The 15,061-nt window shown below is 36.8% G+C and overlaps 1 protein-coding gene across 2 annotated transcripts in view; it reads left to right on the plus strand.

Moving 5' to 3' along the window:
• APLF (aprataxin and PNKP like factor) overlaps positions 1-15,061 on the plus strand; it is a 70,699-nt gene that overhangs the window by 33,685 nt on the left and 21,953 nt on the right. For both annotated transcript variants that reach the window (XM_058667901.1, XM_058667900.1), the window contains exons 7-8: positions 3,369-3,712; positions 11,167-11,292. In XM_058667901.1, coding sequence (XP_058523884.1) covers positions 3,369-3,712; positions 11,167-11,292 — 470 coding nt within the window. The remainder of the gene's footprint in view (positions 1-3,368; positions 3,713-11,166; positions 11,293-15,061) is intronic.

The following is a 15,061-nucleotide window of genomic DNA, read 5'->3' on the forward strand; positions in this document are numbered from 1 at the left end:
TTTTTATTGGACAGCTGGATTACAAAAGGGTCAAAGTCGAAACCACCAGATCTGTTAAGGCCTAGGGCTAGAACTGTAGTTTTGTTTTGGCTGCACTTCTTATGGGATCCTGCAAGAATAGGTTGTTATAAAGGTGGAGGAACCCACCATGGGGGTAGGGTGTGGGGAGGTGTGGGGAGAATCCCAGTTCCTACGAAATTACAACACAATGTAATTAATGAATAAATTTAATAATAATAAAAAAGAATAGGTTGTTATATAGGTAGCAACTGGCCCTTTCCAGATCTTTGGATTGCTGTACTGCTCTGTGATTTCTCCTTTTTGCGTGTCTTCTCACCGTTATGCCATCTGCCACACTGCGATACAAGGCCCTCCCTAAAGTCAGAGAAACTTAACAGGCTTAGGTAGTTGGAATAGCAGGTATAAGAGCAAAAAACAAACAAACAAACAAACAAAGGGACACAATCCTTTATGCTGTGAATTACTGTTTGTAGAGTTCTTGATGCAAACTGTGCCCACATCTTGAGTTGGGAGTGTGACCAGCATTATGGAACAGCTTGTTAGTGTGAGGAACCTGAGGTATTTTCTGTTATGGAGATAATCCTGAAAACTCTGCAGAGGAGAGCAAGATATAAAATTGTGAATTGAAAATTATGGTTTTATGTGAAGAAATACAAAATTCTGAGCGAAGGCAGTGACTTTTGAGGATGATGAGAAGATGCTGGATTAAAGGAAGTAAACTCTAGGACTTGTTGCTCAGGTCTGAGAAGAGTTAGGGGAAGAAGCTAAACACTCCCAAATTTCTGGTTAAAATGAATGGGCAAATTCTCTTGACAGAAACTTATACCAGAGAATACAGAGGCAGGATTTGGTGCTTGGAGTTGAGGTGCACAGAATATTGAGGAAGAAACGTCTGACTAGTATCTGAATATATGAGTTTGAGGTTCAGGAAGAAGTGGGAGCCCAGAGAAGTCACTGGCATGTGAGTGCTAATGGAACTAATGCAGGACTTTCAATGCAGCACAGGCGTTCTTGCCAAGGGCATCCGGGAAGCAACCACAGATTAACTCATTGAGCTTGTATTAGGGTGAAGTTCTTTATCCTGTCTTTTGTTAGTACATTAAAACTTGAAATGGTTGTAGGGGAGGAAAGGCCTTGCTGTACAAGCTAATGGACTATTTTAATAGCCTTGCTAGTACACATTAGCCACCTCCAAGCACACCTGAGGTCTCTTGTGCATGTTACATGGTAGGGCATCTGGTCCCTCTATGAATCTTCAGCCCTCCACACTTAGTCTTTTACAGTGTCATGTAATCTAAGAAACAAGAAATGTGGAATGTTCAGGGAAAATAGGGCTCTTTTTATTTCTCCTGCTTCTTCCGATTACAGAGTACCTCCTTTCTTGTCCAGTTGTCCCACTTTTAATTATATTTTGCATTTGTTTCCAGATAGTGACTTGTAGTTCATGAACTTTGTAATTGGCAGAGTACAGATTTGTGTCTCAGCAAACTTAGAAATGACTACACTGAATAGGTTTTGGGGTTATTTATAAAGAATTAACACCGTGCATGTTGGAGTTTTGAGTTCCAAAGGTCTGTTGTATCTCAATATTTCAAGGAGTTCAATAAAGAACATTATAAAGTTAGCTTTAGTGCCTCTTAAAATGTATTTCAGAACCATTATTCATAGTGTTGATATTTGACAAGGACTCTCTTCTATTTTAGAATAAATTAACATGTTAAATATATTCTGTGTGAACATGTTAATATTTTAAAGGAAATATCTGTTTATATTTCATAGAAGTAGAAGGAATTGAAATATGCCATACATTTCATTTATTGTATTTTGTTTCTTTCAGTTTTCACTTTATATAGCAAATAATGCATTGCTTATTTTGCAAGAATATTCACAAGCATGTCCAGTAAAGAATAAGACAAATTTATCTCATTGTTTAATCCTACTGTCTGATTAACATTTTGGTTCATACCTTTCTAAACATTTTGATTTTAATTTATACAAGTATATGCACACATAGATACAAAACGAGTTTTTTCTTTTTGCAACAGTGGCATCATGGGTGTCTATTTCATTGTTTAGTTCAAATCATCTGTGGATCTTACTATTTCAGTGTCCGTGTGATGTTTCACAGTAAAATCAATTGTAGTTTTTTAACCACTAGTTATATTTTTTTTTCTTTCTTTCTTTAGTTCTTTCTTTAGAAAGAGGGATGTGGTATGTGGATGTGCGCCAGCCAGGGGTCAATTGTAAGAGATAACCAAGTGACTGCTTTCCTCATAGATTTCTGTTACTCCTCAGAACAATGATCAGGCCTACCTTTCTTTTGCAAAGTCATTATTCTGCTTGGATATAACTTTAAAGTTAAGTATATGTTTTTTTAAAAAGAAATAAAAATATTAAGCCATGTAATTAGTTCTAAGCAAGCCACTCTAATGGTATCTGAAAAATCTGAGCTATTAGACATGAAGTAAAATGAAAACTAGCCTTTTCCAGATGGCAGCAAGCATGTGTGAGTCCTTTGCTGTGAGGTTGGACATTCGTGTGTAACTGCCCTGTTGTCATCACATAGCAGATGATGGCCAGGAGGAAGGGAGTTAACTGAGCAATGCTTCCACTCCACAGGAAGTGTAAGTCATCGAGAGTTCATTTCTAACCAGTCTAGGCTTACTCTTCGTGATGATTGTAATGAACTAAAAAGGCCATGCAGTGATAAAGCAAATATTTAATTGATTCAAAAACACCTTTAAATTGGTTAAGTAAAACTTGTTTTGGATCATTTCAAAGAGTAGTTTTTCATGTGTGTGACTTAATAATGTCATAACATCATGCAAGTATATCTGTGAGCATAGAACAATTTCATCATTCAGCCAGGAAAATCACTACTTAGGGGGTAGAAACAAAGTATCAAAGCAACTTATAGGAAAGCATAAGGATAGTGCTTATGAAGAGCATGATGCAAGGTTGAACAGTGTCATATAAGAAATGCCTTGGGAAAAGATTATCCTAAAATCATGTTTTCTCACATTTTGCTGTACCTCTGTAGCTATATTTCAGTGAATTTTTGTCATGATTTTAAAAGTTTATTGCAAATGTAAATTTATTTTCTCATTGCAAATTTTTTTAAAGTTATTAAGCTAGAGATATAGAACATACTAGCATTTTTAGTAATTTTAAAATGTGAATCTTAAAGTCTTTCATATTATGTGGATGTTGTGGTTTGGTGCTTTTATGCTTAAGTGTTTTTATTTCTTTTGGAAGGCAGCTATGCTCACCACTGTGCCACCAACGCCACCTTTTATTTCTTTTGAAAATGTCTCATTTATTTCTGGTCTTTATGATTTGCTTTATAGGAAAAACCACAGTCACTTTCTGCAATCAGTTTAAGCAGGACAGAGATGTATAACATGAAGACTGCTACACAGAGAGATGAAATCCTAGTAGAGGAGTTTGGTGAGGTCTCCGAACAGAAATTTGGCACTGAAGAAATACCAAGTAGAGAAGATCAGGCAAAAGGTGGTTCTGAGAGCTGCCTTAGTACCCAGGACAATGAGTCTGAAGGACCCCATCCTGAATCTAGCTCTGATCCCCTCAGTCCTGATCTTTCACGTGCAAAGACACCCGATTCAGTTCCAGAAGGTTCTAAGGAAAACGGAATCAAGAGGACATCCTGCATGTATGGGGCAAACTGCTACAGGTAAAATAATTACAGATGACAAACAGCTTCATTATTTGAGCAGTATGTAGCTGTGTAATTATTAGGTATGGTGTATTAAAAGCCTGATAGATCCATTGGCCTTGAAGTTAGAGGCTTTATCAAGTTTCTACTGGTTTGCATTTTCTCAGTATACATTCTAGCCAATCATGTCAGAAGCTTTTAAAATACTGTAGAGAATTAAGTGTTTTATATGTAGACATGCTGACAAATGCAAAGCTCTGAATAGTGGGGAATCCAGACTTGAAATTCACTCAGACTTAAGTACCTGCCCATTAGATATCAGAGATCGTTTCATACATAGTGGTATACAACATAACCACTAAAGTAATTTTAAATTGTGTTTAGGCATCTGATTCTACTTGCATATTTTTCTTTATATTTTTTCAATCACCATGATCCCTCTAAAATAGCAATGTATGTATTTCTTGTGCTCCTTAGTTTCTCACATACTTCATTTCAATATGTTGTATTGTTTTTTTTTAATTGTTAAGATTTATTTATTTCATTATTATATGGCATAGTCCCATAGGCTTTGGGATTTCCTCTCCCTCTTCTCCCCTGCTGATTTCCCCTATATTATTACAATGGTATAATCCTTCATAAGCAGTCAAATGTCCATCGTTATGCTATTTAAGTTTATCCTGACATTGGAGGTATGGACAATGGCAGAGAGTTCCTCATTGTCAAGATCTATTTGGCAGTTTCATCTGAAGTGCATCTTGAATTTGGAAGTAGAGATGAATACTACAGTGTATCTTCACATCTTGATAAGATGGTCTCTGTTACACAGTTATTATACATCTCTTTAAATGAAAATCCATAAGACAAAATCAACAACAGGGAGAAAGATAGGAAATTAACAACTTGAAGTTAAGTAACATACTACTGAATGACCAATCTAATTTTATATGCTGTGAATTCCTATTATATTATGTTAGATTATAGTAGGTATTATATATTATAACATATTATTATAGTTTAATCATTAAATTTTTAATTATTTAATGATTATAGTTTAATTAGTTTTATATTTTTGACTTTGTTTATTCAAAAGGCAGAGTCAGAGAAAGAAAGAGTGAGAGGGGGAGATCTTCCATCTGTGGCCCCATTCCTGTGGGGCACAATGGTTGAACCTGGGCTGGTCTGAAGACAAGTATCAGGTGCCAGGAACTTCTTCCAGATCTCCTACATGGGTGCAGGGGCCCATGCACTTGGGCCATTCTCTGCTGTTTAATCAAGCACATTATCAGGGCGCTGGATCAGAAATAGAGCAGTTGGGACTTGAACTAGCACCTGTATAGGATGTCAGCATCTGCAGGTGGTGCTTTATCCATTATACCATAGCATTATTCCTACCACTTAGTTTAGACTGGAGTTCATCTGTAATGTTGTAGACTACAAGTATATAAATCTTCTGTTGCTTTTGATTTTGAAAGATTCTGTTTAGTATTTGTATCAAGTTACTAAACCTGCCATAACAAACTGCCACAGACTGGGTTGGGTGGCTTCAACAAAGGAAACTTCTTTTTCATAGAGTTCTCGTGGCTGAAGTCTTGATCATAGGTGGAGAATGTCCAGTCCCCAGGCCACATCAAGACCTGTAAAATCATTTGGTCTGGCTTTGCCAACGCAGTTGCAGATAGGATTAAAAATTTAGTACACCTATAGTAGTTTTTAAAGTTGATAATGTTGTATGACCCATGAATGTTATAAGTATCCAAATGCCCCCTAACAGAAAAATTCCCCACTCCTGTTTCAAGGTATCAGCAAGTTTAATTTTCCCTGCTTGCCTTACAGATGACTACTCTCTCAATTTGTCCTTACTTGGTCTTTTTTGTGCGCTCACACTTCTCTGATGTCCCTTCTTCTGTGAGAAGGACATATTATCAACCTGATTGACTTTAATTATATCTTTAACAGCTCTATGTCCAAATCTACTCATCTTGCAGGTTTGTGTTTCAACTTAAGATGGGGCACAATTCAGTTCATAATGCAGGTGAAAAGTCATAGAGATCATTTCAACAGAGAAAATAATTTAATAAAATTCAACAATCAGAATGGGCACTACAGCACAGTGAATTAGGCTGACACTTACATTGCTGGCATTTCATGTGAGAGTGCTGGTTCAAGTTCTGGCTGCTCTGTTCGTGATCCAGCTCTCTGTTAATGTGCTCTGGAATGCAATGGATGAAGACCCAAGTACTTGAGCCCCTACCACCCGCATTGTAGAACTGGGTGGAGTTTATGAATTCTGATTTCTGCCTTTCAAATAAATGCATCTTTAAAAAAGCTCAACACATTCCTGAAATAAAATTCTTAACCATAAAGGAATTGAGAAGACTTCTTCAGGTTTTTAAAACTGACAAACTACAAAAACTGACGGGCTTCATTCTTTCTTTAAATATTTATTTATCTTTTTGAAAGAGAGAGAGAAGTGCTCCATCTGTTCATCACTGCAACAGCCAGGACTAGGCCAGGAACTAGGAACTCCATTCAGGGCTCTCATGTGGGTGCGGAGGTCTAAGGACCAGGGCCATCTTACATTCCTTTCTCAGGTGCATTAGCTTGGAGCTAGATTGGAAGTGGAGCAAGCACAACATAACTGGTGCCCATATGGAACGCTGGCTTCACAGATGACTGTTTAAACTTCTCATGCAAAAATGCTGTCCACCTGACATCATTTTTAATGGTAAGATATTGAAGTTTTTCTATGATATTGGAAACAGTTTATCCTTTTAAATGTTCCTCTAAACATTGCTGCTCCCATTCAACAGTATATTAGAAATCATTGCTAATACAAAAAACAAAATGAAATAGCTTATATGAATTGAAAAGAAAGAAATAAAGCTAGAATTATTTATGTGTGACAGTCTTAGTAATTGAAAATTCAAACTATTTTTCAAATGAACTCTTTGCATTTTATAGTAAGTATATTCAAAATGAACATCCATGCTCATCCAGGAGTTTAAACTCTGAAGTCATAAATTAATGGAACTTAGAGATTGAAAACTTAACTTAACTATGATTCCAGTTATGGAATCTTTGAGAAATGAGGAACCCTTGTGTACCATTTGTGGGAATGCAAAATGCAGCCACTATTGAGAACAGTATGAAAGTTCCTAAAAAAATTTAAAAATAGAATCATCATATTATGCCTCATCTCTGCCTCCAAAATAATTGAAGTCAGGATCTCAAAAAACATTAGCTGGACCTCAGTCTTCATGCAGAAAATATTTACAGTGGCCAAGAGGTGGTAAAAATCCAGATGTCTATCAGTGAAGGAATGGGTAAACAAAACGTAGTGCATCCACAGAAGGAAATTCTGACATATGTAGCGTTGTGGATGAACCTTGAATACATTATGTTCAATGAAATAAACCAAACACAAAAAGACACATGCTTAACTGTATGATTCTATTTCTGTGAAGTTTTTAGGATATTCAAATCCATAGAAACAGAAATTATAACAATAGGGGGAGGGGAAAAGACAGGAATGAGGTGTTAATGGGTATAGAGTTTTGTAAGATGGAAAGTTCTGTGATTGGTTGCACAGTAACTCATATGCTTCATACTTTTGAACACCATTGTTAGAATGGTTAAGATAGAACATTTTATGTTATATGGTTTATTTTGTTTGGCATACATTTCATAGTTTGACGTAGTTTGACACAATGCCCCGATTCTGGCTTTTGCGTTCCCCAGTAGGAATGCCAGCCCAGCTGGGGCATCCCCTTAGCTCCCCAACCAGGCCTATTCCTAGCCACAGATCTTGCATATACCAACAGAGTTCCACTGGCTACAGCCATGCAGCTGGGAGAGTCTGTTCAGGTTTTTTTTTAATGTGTACCTTTTTTTCTGTCATTCCCTTATTCATATGTGTGCAGTGGAGTCTCCCAGAGGTCACATGTCTGGTGTTGTTGTTAATGACTGAATGCAGAAGCAGATAAGAGAAGCCAGATGCCTCTCTTAAGCTACGTATTAAAAATGTTTTTCAGGAGAATAGGGCGAGGACACATCTAAAAAGATGAAGAATCATTAGCCAGGGTGAAGCAGGAGGCAGCAGTACCGGGTTATAGGAGAAGACAGGCCAACAGCAGAGGGACACCTGCAGACCCATGGACACAGGGAATCAGCAGAGCCAACAGAGTGGTGTTGCAGTGATCAGATACTCCAGTGGTGGTCAGCGAGCGGGGATCAGAGCTCCACTGACAGCCAAATGGGAAGGGGAATTGACCAGGTGCTCAGGTGAACCCAGACAATAGAACTATCCATCCTGATGATTTTCTTGATTCAACCATGAGCAGAAGAGTGGCAGAGTCCAAGCTGGTGGTTGCAGGAACAGGATGGGTTTCATGGCTCAGACTCCCACCAGTGTCACATAGAGTACCATTTTATGTACTGAGGAAAAGACTGTGGGGCTGGAGGGACAATAGCGAGCTGCGCATGTAGTTAAGTCAGAGGTGAGCTCATTTTTGGCTTGATGCATTACACTGGTCCCACAGGGAAATGAGTACTGAGTTGGCATCCTACAGGTTCCTGCCAAGATAGATCTAGGTGGCCTCCAGACCTAACAACCAGAAGGCTTAGATCTCCACTGGTGCCACATTGGGCACCATTTTGTGTACTAAGCAAAAGGCTGTGTGTGTATGTGGTAGGAGGAGGGTATGGGCTGGACAAACAACAGTGAACTCTACATGCTGTAAGCTGGGAAAGAACCTACATCCAGCTCAATGCATTACACCGGTCCCACAGGAAAAACAGTACTGACTTGGCATCCTACAGGTTTCATTTGAAGTAGGTCTGGTAACATCCAGACCTAATGGTCAGCAGGCCCAGACTTCCACCAGTGCCACATCAGGTGCCATTTTGTACACTGAGGAAAGTGCTGTGGGGCTGAAGAAACAGCAGCAAGGGGCACAGGTACTGAGCTGGGAGAGAACTTACTTCTGGCTCAATGCATTACACTGGTCCACTGGTCTCACAACGAAAATAGCACCAACTTGGGAAACTACGGGTTCCACCCATAATGCGTCCGGATGCCTTCAGACCTAAGGACCACTAGGTTCCAGAAAGACTGTACAGTGACACATTGGTCATTCACTAGCATGTTATTTAACTTCATGTTGTAGATTTTCTATTTTTCTTCCTGTTGTTGATTTTGTTTATGGCTTCTCATTTAAAGGGATGTATAATAACTGTAAGAGACTATCTCATTGAGATGTGAAGATACAATGTAGTGTGCATCTCTATTTCCAAGTCAAAGATGGACTCCCAATGAAACAGTTATATATATCTTGATAATAGGATGCTGGACTCTGCCATACTATAATGTCAGGATACACTTAGATAGCAAAATGATGGACTTATGGCTGTTGGGAAATCAGCAGGAGAGGGGGAGGGGAAATCCCACAGCCTATGGAGCTTTGTAATAATAAAACAATAAAATTAACTAAAACATAAAATATGACATATATACACAATGGATTATTATTCAGCTGTTTAAAAGAATTAAATTTTACCATTTGCAACAAAGTGAACTCAGCTGGAGGTTATTATGTTGAGTGAAATAAACGAGACCTAGAAAGACAAATACCACGTATTCTTTATTAACAGGAGGTAAAAGTTTCAGAGCAAACACAGAAAGCAAAAAAAGTATCTTTGTATTGCTGCAAATATACTTTTACAAACCAGTGGTTAATATTACTATGTTACTATCATCTTAATGATCTGTATTTTTAAAATTGTTTGATATAAGTGAAATGTTCATTTTATAGAATTGTCTATATTCCCGCTATAGTAGGGGTTTTGCATTTTGCTCATTAATCTTATTTGTTGAAGTATTAAGTCTTTTATTGTAATGTACATTCAGAATGTTTATATTTTAAGAGGTGTGTGGAAGGGAGAAGCAAGGAATTTGGGAGACAGAGTAAGAGTGGGAGGGAGAAAAGGAATTTCATTATGATGTTAAAACTGCATCTATGAAAGTCACATTGAATCTATTAAATGCTGTTTAAAATTAAAATTTAAAAATGAATGAAAAATAAAAACTGATTACAACAATATTACAGAATGAAACATGGAGGGAATGGAAACAAGCATAAGTAGATTTTTTTCTGAGCTACATGAAATCCATTTTCCTTATGTTAATAAAGTTGTAAATTTAAAAAATGTGTTAAAAATAAAAATGTTTTTCACACTGTAAAGCCTCTTCAGGAATTCTTAAAAAATACTGACATATTATTTAAGATCATATGTAAAGTGTTTATCATTGTTTTTAGGTACATGTATTTTTAATAATATCTGATATTTATTATCTGTTAGGATTAATGACCTACATAAACAGAAACTCTCAGGAGTTTAATAATCTTTAAGAGTATAAAAGAGCCCTGACCAAAAAGTAGAAGTAATGCTTTTGATTTGATATTTGTCAACTATCATGATTTGACAGGGACACATGGAGACATTCTTCACATTCTCTATAAACAAAGAGTACTCTGTTTTATTAAATCATCTTTATGATATTTTTTATTACATACACATATACATATGTGTAATATAGATGTGTTTTCAAAGTGTCCATTAATACTGATATCCAGATGACATCAGGAATTTATTGTGTCACCATGAGAGTTTGTACTTAGTAGGAATCATCAATTTTAAAGATGTATTTATTTATTTGAAGGAGTTTGAGAGAGACAGAAAGATGGAGATCTTTCATCTGCTCTTTGTAGGAAGCCATAATGTCCAGGGTAGAGCCAGGAGTTTCTTCCAGGTCTCCCACATAGAGGGTAGGGACTCAGAATCCTTGGGCCACCTTCTGCTGCTTTTCCAGGCACATTAACGGAGAGCTGGATTGGAAGTAAAGCAGAGGGAGCTTGAACCAACATCCATATGTGATGCTGGCATTGTAGGAGGTGACTTTACGAGCTGTGCCACAGCACCAGCACATTCAACTTTATTTTTGGAAATTTATTTTTATTTATTATTTGTTTTAAATAACTCATCTATTTTACTTGAAAGTCAGACTTACAGAGAGCTGGGGGAGAGATAGAAAGAGGTCTTCAATCTGCTGATTCATTCCCCAAATGCCTGCAATCCAAAGCTGGGAGCCAGGAGCTTCTTCCAGGTCTCCCTCATGGGTATAAGGGTCTAAGCACTTGGATTACCTTCTGCTGCTTTCCCAGGCCATCTGTAGGGAACAGGGGCAGCTGGGACTGGAACTGGCGCCCAGTTGCAATGCCAGCACTGCAGGTGGGTGATTAGTTGGCTATGCCTCTGCTCTGACGTCTAAACTTTGTTTTTTAACAGTGTTGCACATTGGTTCATTTTGTGGATAATCCTATGTGTATTGCTTGGCTGCTGTTGTATCCACTGTGAATCTAGACTGTTTCCCTGATTATTTTTTTCTGACACAGTATTTATCTCTCTTGTAGGAAGAATCCTGTCCATTTTCAACACTTCAGCCACCCTGGTGACAGTGATTATGGAGATGTTCCAGTCCTAGGTCAAGAGGAGACGGATGGCCGGCCTGAGTGTCCCTATGGAGCATCCTGTTACAGGTGTGTAAACTGGAATGTGTGGTTGTACTTCTCCAGTTTCTCTTAATTTATCCCTAATTTATGTCTTTATTTAGCTTTGGGCCATTTCTCTCTCAAGTTTTTAACTTTTAGCTTTTAACCATCTGTTACTAGCAGGCTTTCATTTTGGTTATAGGTAGGATTATATTTCTTTTAGGTAATGCTCAGTTGGTGAAGTTATTAATCTTACAAGTGTCTGAAATTGTTTTTCATTCCTAAATTGCTAACATGCAAGTAAGATCATTTTAAAATTGTTGCACTTGAAATGGACCACACTAGCAAAGAAAGAAAGAGTGACTCTAACTTTTGAGAGCTCTAATGCTCGACAGCCATATTGCTTAGATAATTGTGAATTCAGATTTCTGAACGTGCTGGCCTCTTTACTGACTCTGCTGTTTCTGTGATGATGGTTTTCAATAATAAAGGCAAAATAAGTTTCTGAGAGTGTAAAGAAAACTCAAAAGACAACCTAACGCTTGAGAAGTTATGTATTCTGTTAGAGCAGGGCATTCTGGAAATAATAAAAGGATATCATGATTAACTTTGGAGTAAGCTTGAATATTTTGAAGAAATTAACAAATATTTGGAAAATTACAGCTTCTAATATTAGAACATTGAAGAATTAAATACATAAGTACATGGCTGCCACAAAAATTATAGAGTTATTTCGTTTTCATGACAAGTTCTAGCAAACACTTAAAGAAAAAGAACCCAAGTTTAATATAAACGATTCCAAAGAAATTGAAATAGGGTGTATCACCCAACTTGTCTTAATGAGGCTAACATAAACTTGAAACTATAACCCAGCAGAATAATATGGGAATGAGAAGTTAAAGAATACACTTCAATTTTTAACTTCATTATAAATTTCCTGAAGTAAAAAAAGATTAAGTAGCTAAAAAGGAAAATATGATATAATCAAATAGGGTTTATCTAAGGAATGCATGTTTTATTTAATATTACAGAATGATGTGCTCTGCCAAGTCATCAGAATAAGTAGGACAAACATATAATCTTGTTAGAGGATTTGGAGAAAAAGGCCAACCTGATGAAAAGCAGCATCCCAAATCAGAGCGTTAGCTCGAGTCCTCGCCCCTCCTCTTCCAGTCTACCTTCCTGTGGCCGCATCCCGGGCAGCAGCAGCAGCTGTCCACGTGGTAGAGAGACATAGTCCCAGGATGCTGAGACCAGCCTGCCCCAGCACAGGCAGACATCTGGGTGGAAAACCAGATTAAAGGTTCTATTTCTCTGTCCCTCCCTATTACTCTGCCTTTTGAGTAGATAAAAATAAGTTAGTTAACATTTAAAAAGTAAAAAAAACCCAGCATTCATTTATGATAAATATACATTACAAGATAGGAATTGATGGGAGTTCCTTTACTATAAAAGCTATAAAAATACTCATAGTAAATATCACACTTAGAAGTAAAATATCTAAAATTTCCTGTCTCAAATCTGAAATGGAACAAAATGTCCATTACTGTGACATCTATTATGATTGTATTCAAGATTTAAAACAGTGTAGCAAGACAAGGGAAATGAAATATAAGGATTAGGAAAGAATAAAGCTTTCAGTGTCCACAGATAGTATTATTTTTGTATGTAGGAAATACAAACTAGCCTACTGATAAATTATAAATATTAATAATGCTTAACAGTATTGCAGGATTTAAAAATCAATACATAAAATCAACCCATTTCTGTGTTCTAATGCCAATCTGTTAGAAAATCAATTTTCCAGAGTTTATAATCTCAAGAAGTATTACATTCCTCAAAATAGCTATAATCAGTTATGCATGGAGAAATTATAAAACAAAAATAATTTCCACAAAGAGCTAAATAATTATGAAAATTTAAATGTTTGTTATTGAAATTTTCAAGATTGTTAAAATGTGGGGACAGGCATTTGGTTCAGTGGTTAAGACACCCGCTGGGGGCCTGGTGCAGTAGCCTAGTAGCGAAAGTCCTTGCCTTGTATGTGCTGGGATCCCATATGGGCACCAGTTTTAATCCTGGCAGTCCCGCCTCCCATCCAGCTCCCTGCTTGTGGCCTAGGAAAGCAGTCAAGGACGGCCCAGAGCCTAGGGTCCCTGCAACCGTGTGGGAGACCCGGCAGACTCCTGGCTCCTGGTTTCAGATCAGCACAACTTCAGCTGTTGCAGCCACTTGGGGAGTGAATCAACAGATGGAAGATCTTGCTCTCTGTTTCTCTTCCTCTCTGTGTATCTGACTTTCCAATAAAAATTAAATAAATCTTTAAAAAATGACACCTGCTGGGGTACCTCAACTGCCAACTTCACAGGTAGCAGGTTTATTTGCTGTGCCACAACAGCAACTCCATTTCCTCTTAAATTATTTAATTAATAGGTCCTCTTGACTTGTTTTCCTAGTAAATATGTGTTGAAGAAAGCTCATCATTTGTTCTGAGGAGTATTCCCCCGTCTGTATTTTGCTGATGCCATTACCATGGTACAGTTTCTTATACACTCCTGTGGTTTTCTAATAATTTGCAGGTAATGCTAGAGGTATGATTAGGTACCAGCTCTAAAAATTGTTCTGGTTGTCTAGTTGTATGAATGTTGTGACCCTCTTGGACTACTTTGATATTTAGAAATGTTCAGGGATAATTCTGATGTCAGCATTATGATTTATAATTTAATTTCACATGTCTATATAATATATCCTTTAGAATTTACCTCTGAAAATTTATTGAATTTTTTGGACTCAGTACAATGGCCTATTTCTGTTGAACCTAGCATGTTCACTTAAACATGTATTCTGCTGTTGCTGAAAACAGGTTCTGTGTCATTGGGCCTGGTGGCTGTAGTAATGTTCAGATTTCTTTCATGTCTTTACTGAGTTTTTTTTTGAAGTTATTTTTTTAGATACCAAGAGAAGGAAGCTAGAATCCTAAGTATGATTAGAGGCTTATCTATTTCCTCCCTTAATTCTATCAGTTTTTCTTAATGCACCATCTGGAATCCTTAGTAGGAAAGCCATAAAAATGGGAAACTCAGAAATGTTTCCCTTTTTCTTTGTGTGAACTCTCAGCTTACTAGCTGTCTATTGCTTTCAAAGTATTGTTTGAATTTTTTTTCCAGTGAATAATTATTAGTTTTGGGGGTCTTGTTTCTGATATTGGTCTTTGATTACTGAATCTCCAATTTTGTGTGACATTGTCATATCAACTTTCATTAGTTATTTTATCCTTTTACTCTCAATATATATACTTCTATTTAAAGTGTTTCTCTTATAAATAGTATATAGCTGGTTTATTAGTTTTTGTTTTTAGTCCAATCTGATAGTCTGTCAGCATTTTACACAAAGTGCATAGTTCAACTACATTTAATGCAATCACTAATTTCTTTGAGTTTCATTTTGCCTTTTTAATATCTTATTTGTTCCACGTATTCTAAGTTCCATTTTTTTCTTTAGCTTATTTTGGATTAAATATTTTCATTGCATTTTTTCCTCCTTGGTTGCCTGTTAGTTTATATATTCTTTTATTTTTGCCTTGTAGACATCAGTGATTTATTAGTCTACCTAATTGGTGCTTTACCATTTCTCAGTTTAAAACCCTAACATCAAGTATTTCTTCTTACACTTTTTAAAAAAAACTGTTGCTATCATGTCTTTTTTCTCTACATATGAATTCAGAGGACACATTATTTAAGAATATTAAATATCCGCTTTTTTGCTTACTCATGTATTTGGTCTTTTGTGTGTACTTCATTTCTTCCTTGGGTTTTAT

Source organism: Ochotona princeps, chromosome 8 (genome assembly GCF_030435755.1).
Source record: "Ochotona princeps isolate mOchPri1 chromosome 8, mOchPri1.hap1, whole genome shotgun sequence".
Taxonomy (NCBI): Eukaryota; Metazoa; Chordata; class Mammalia; order Lagomorpha; family Ochotonidae; genus Ochotona; species Ochotona princeps.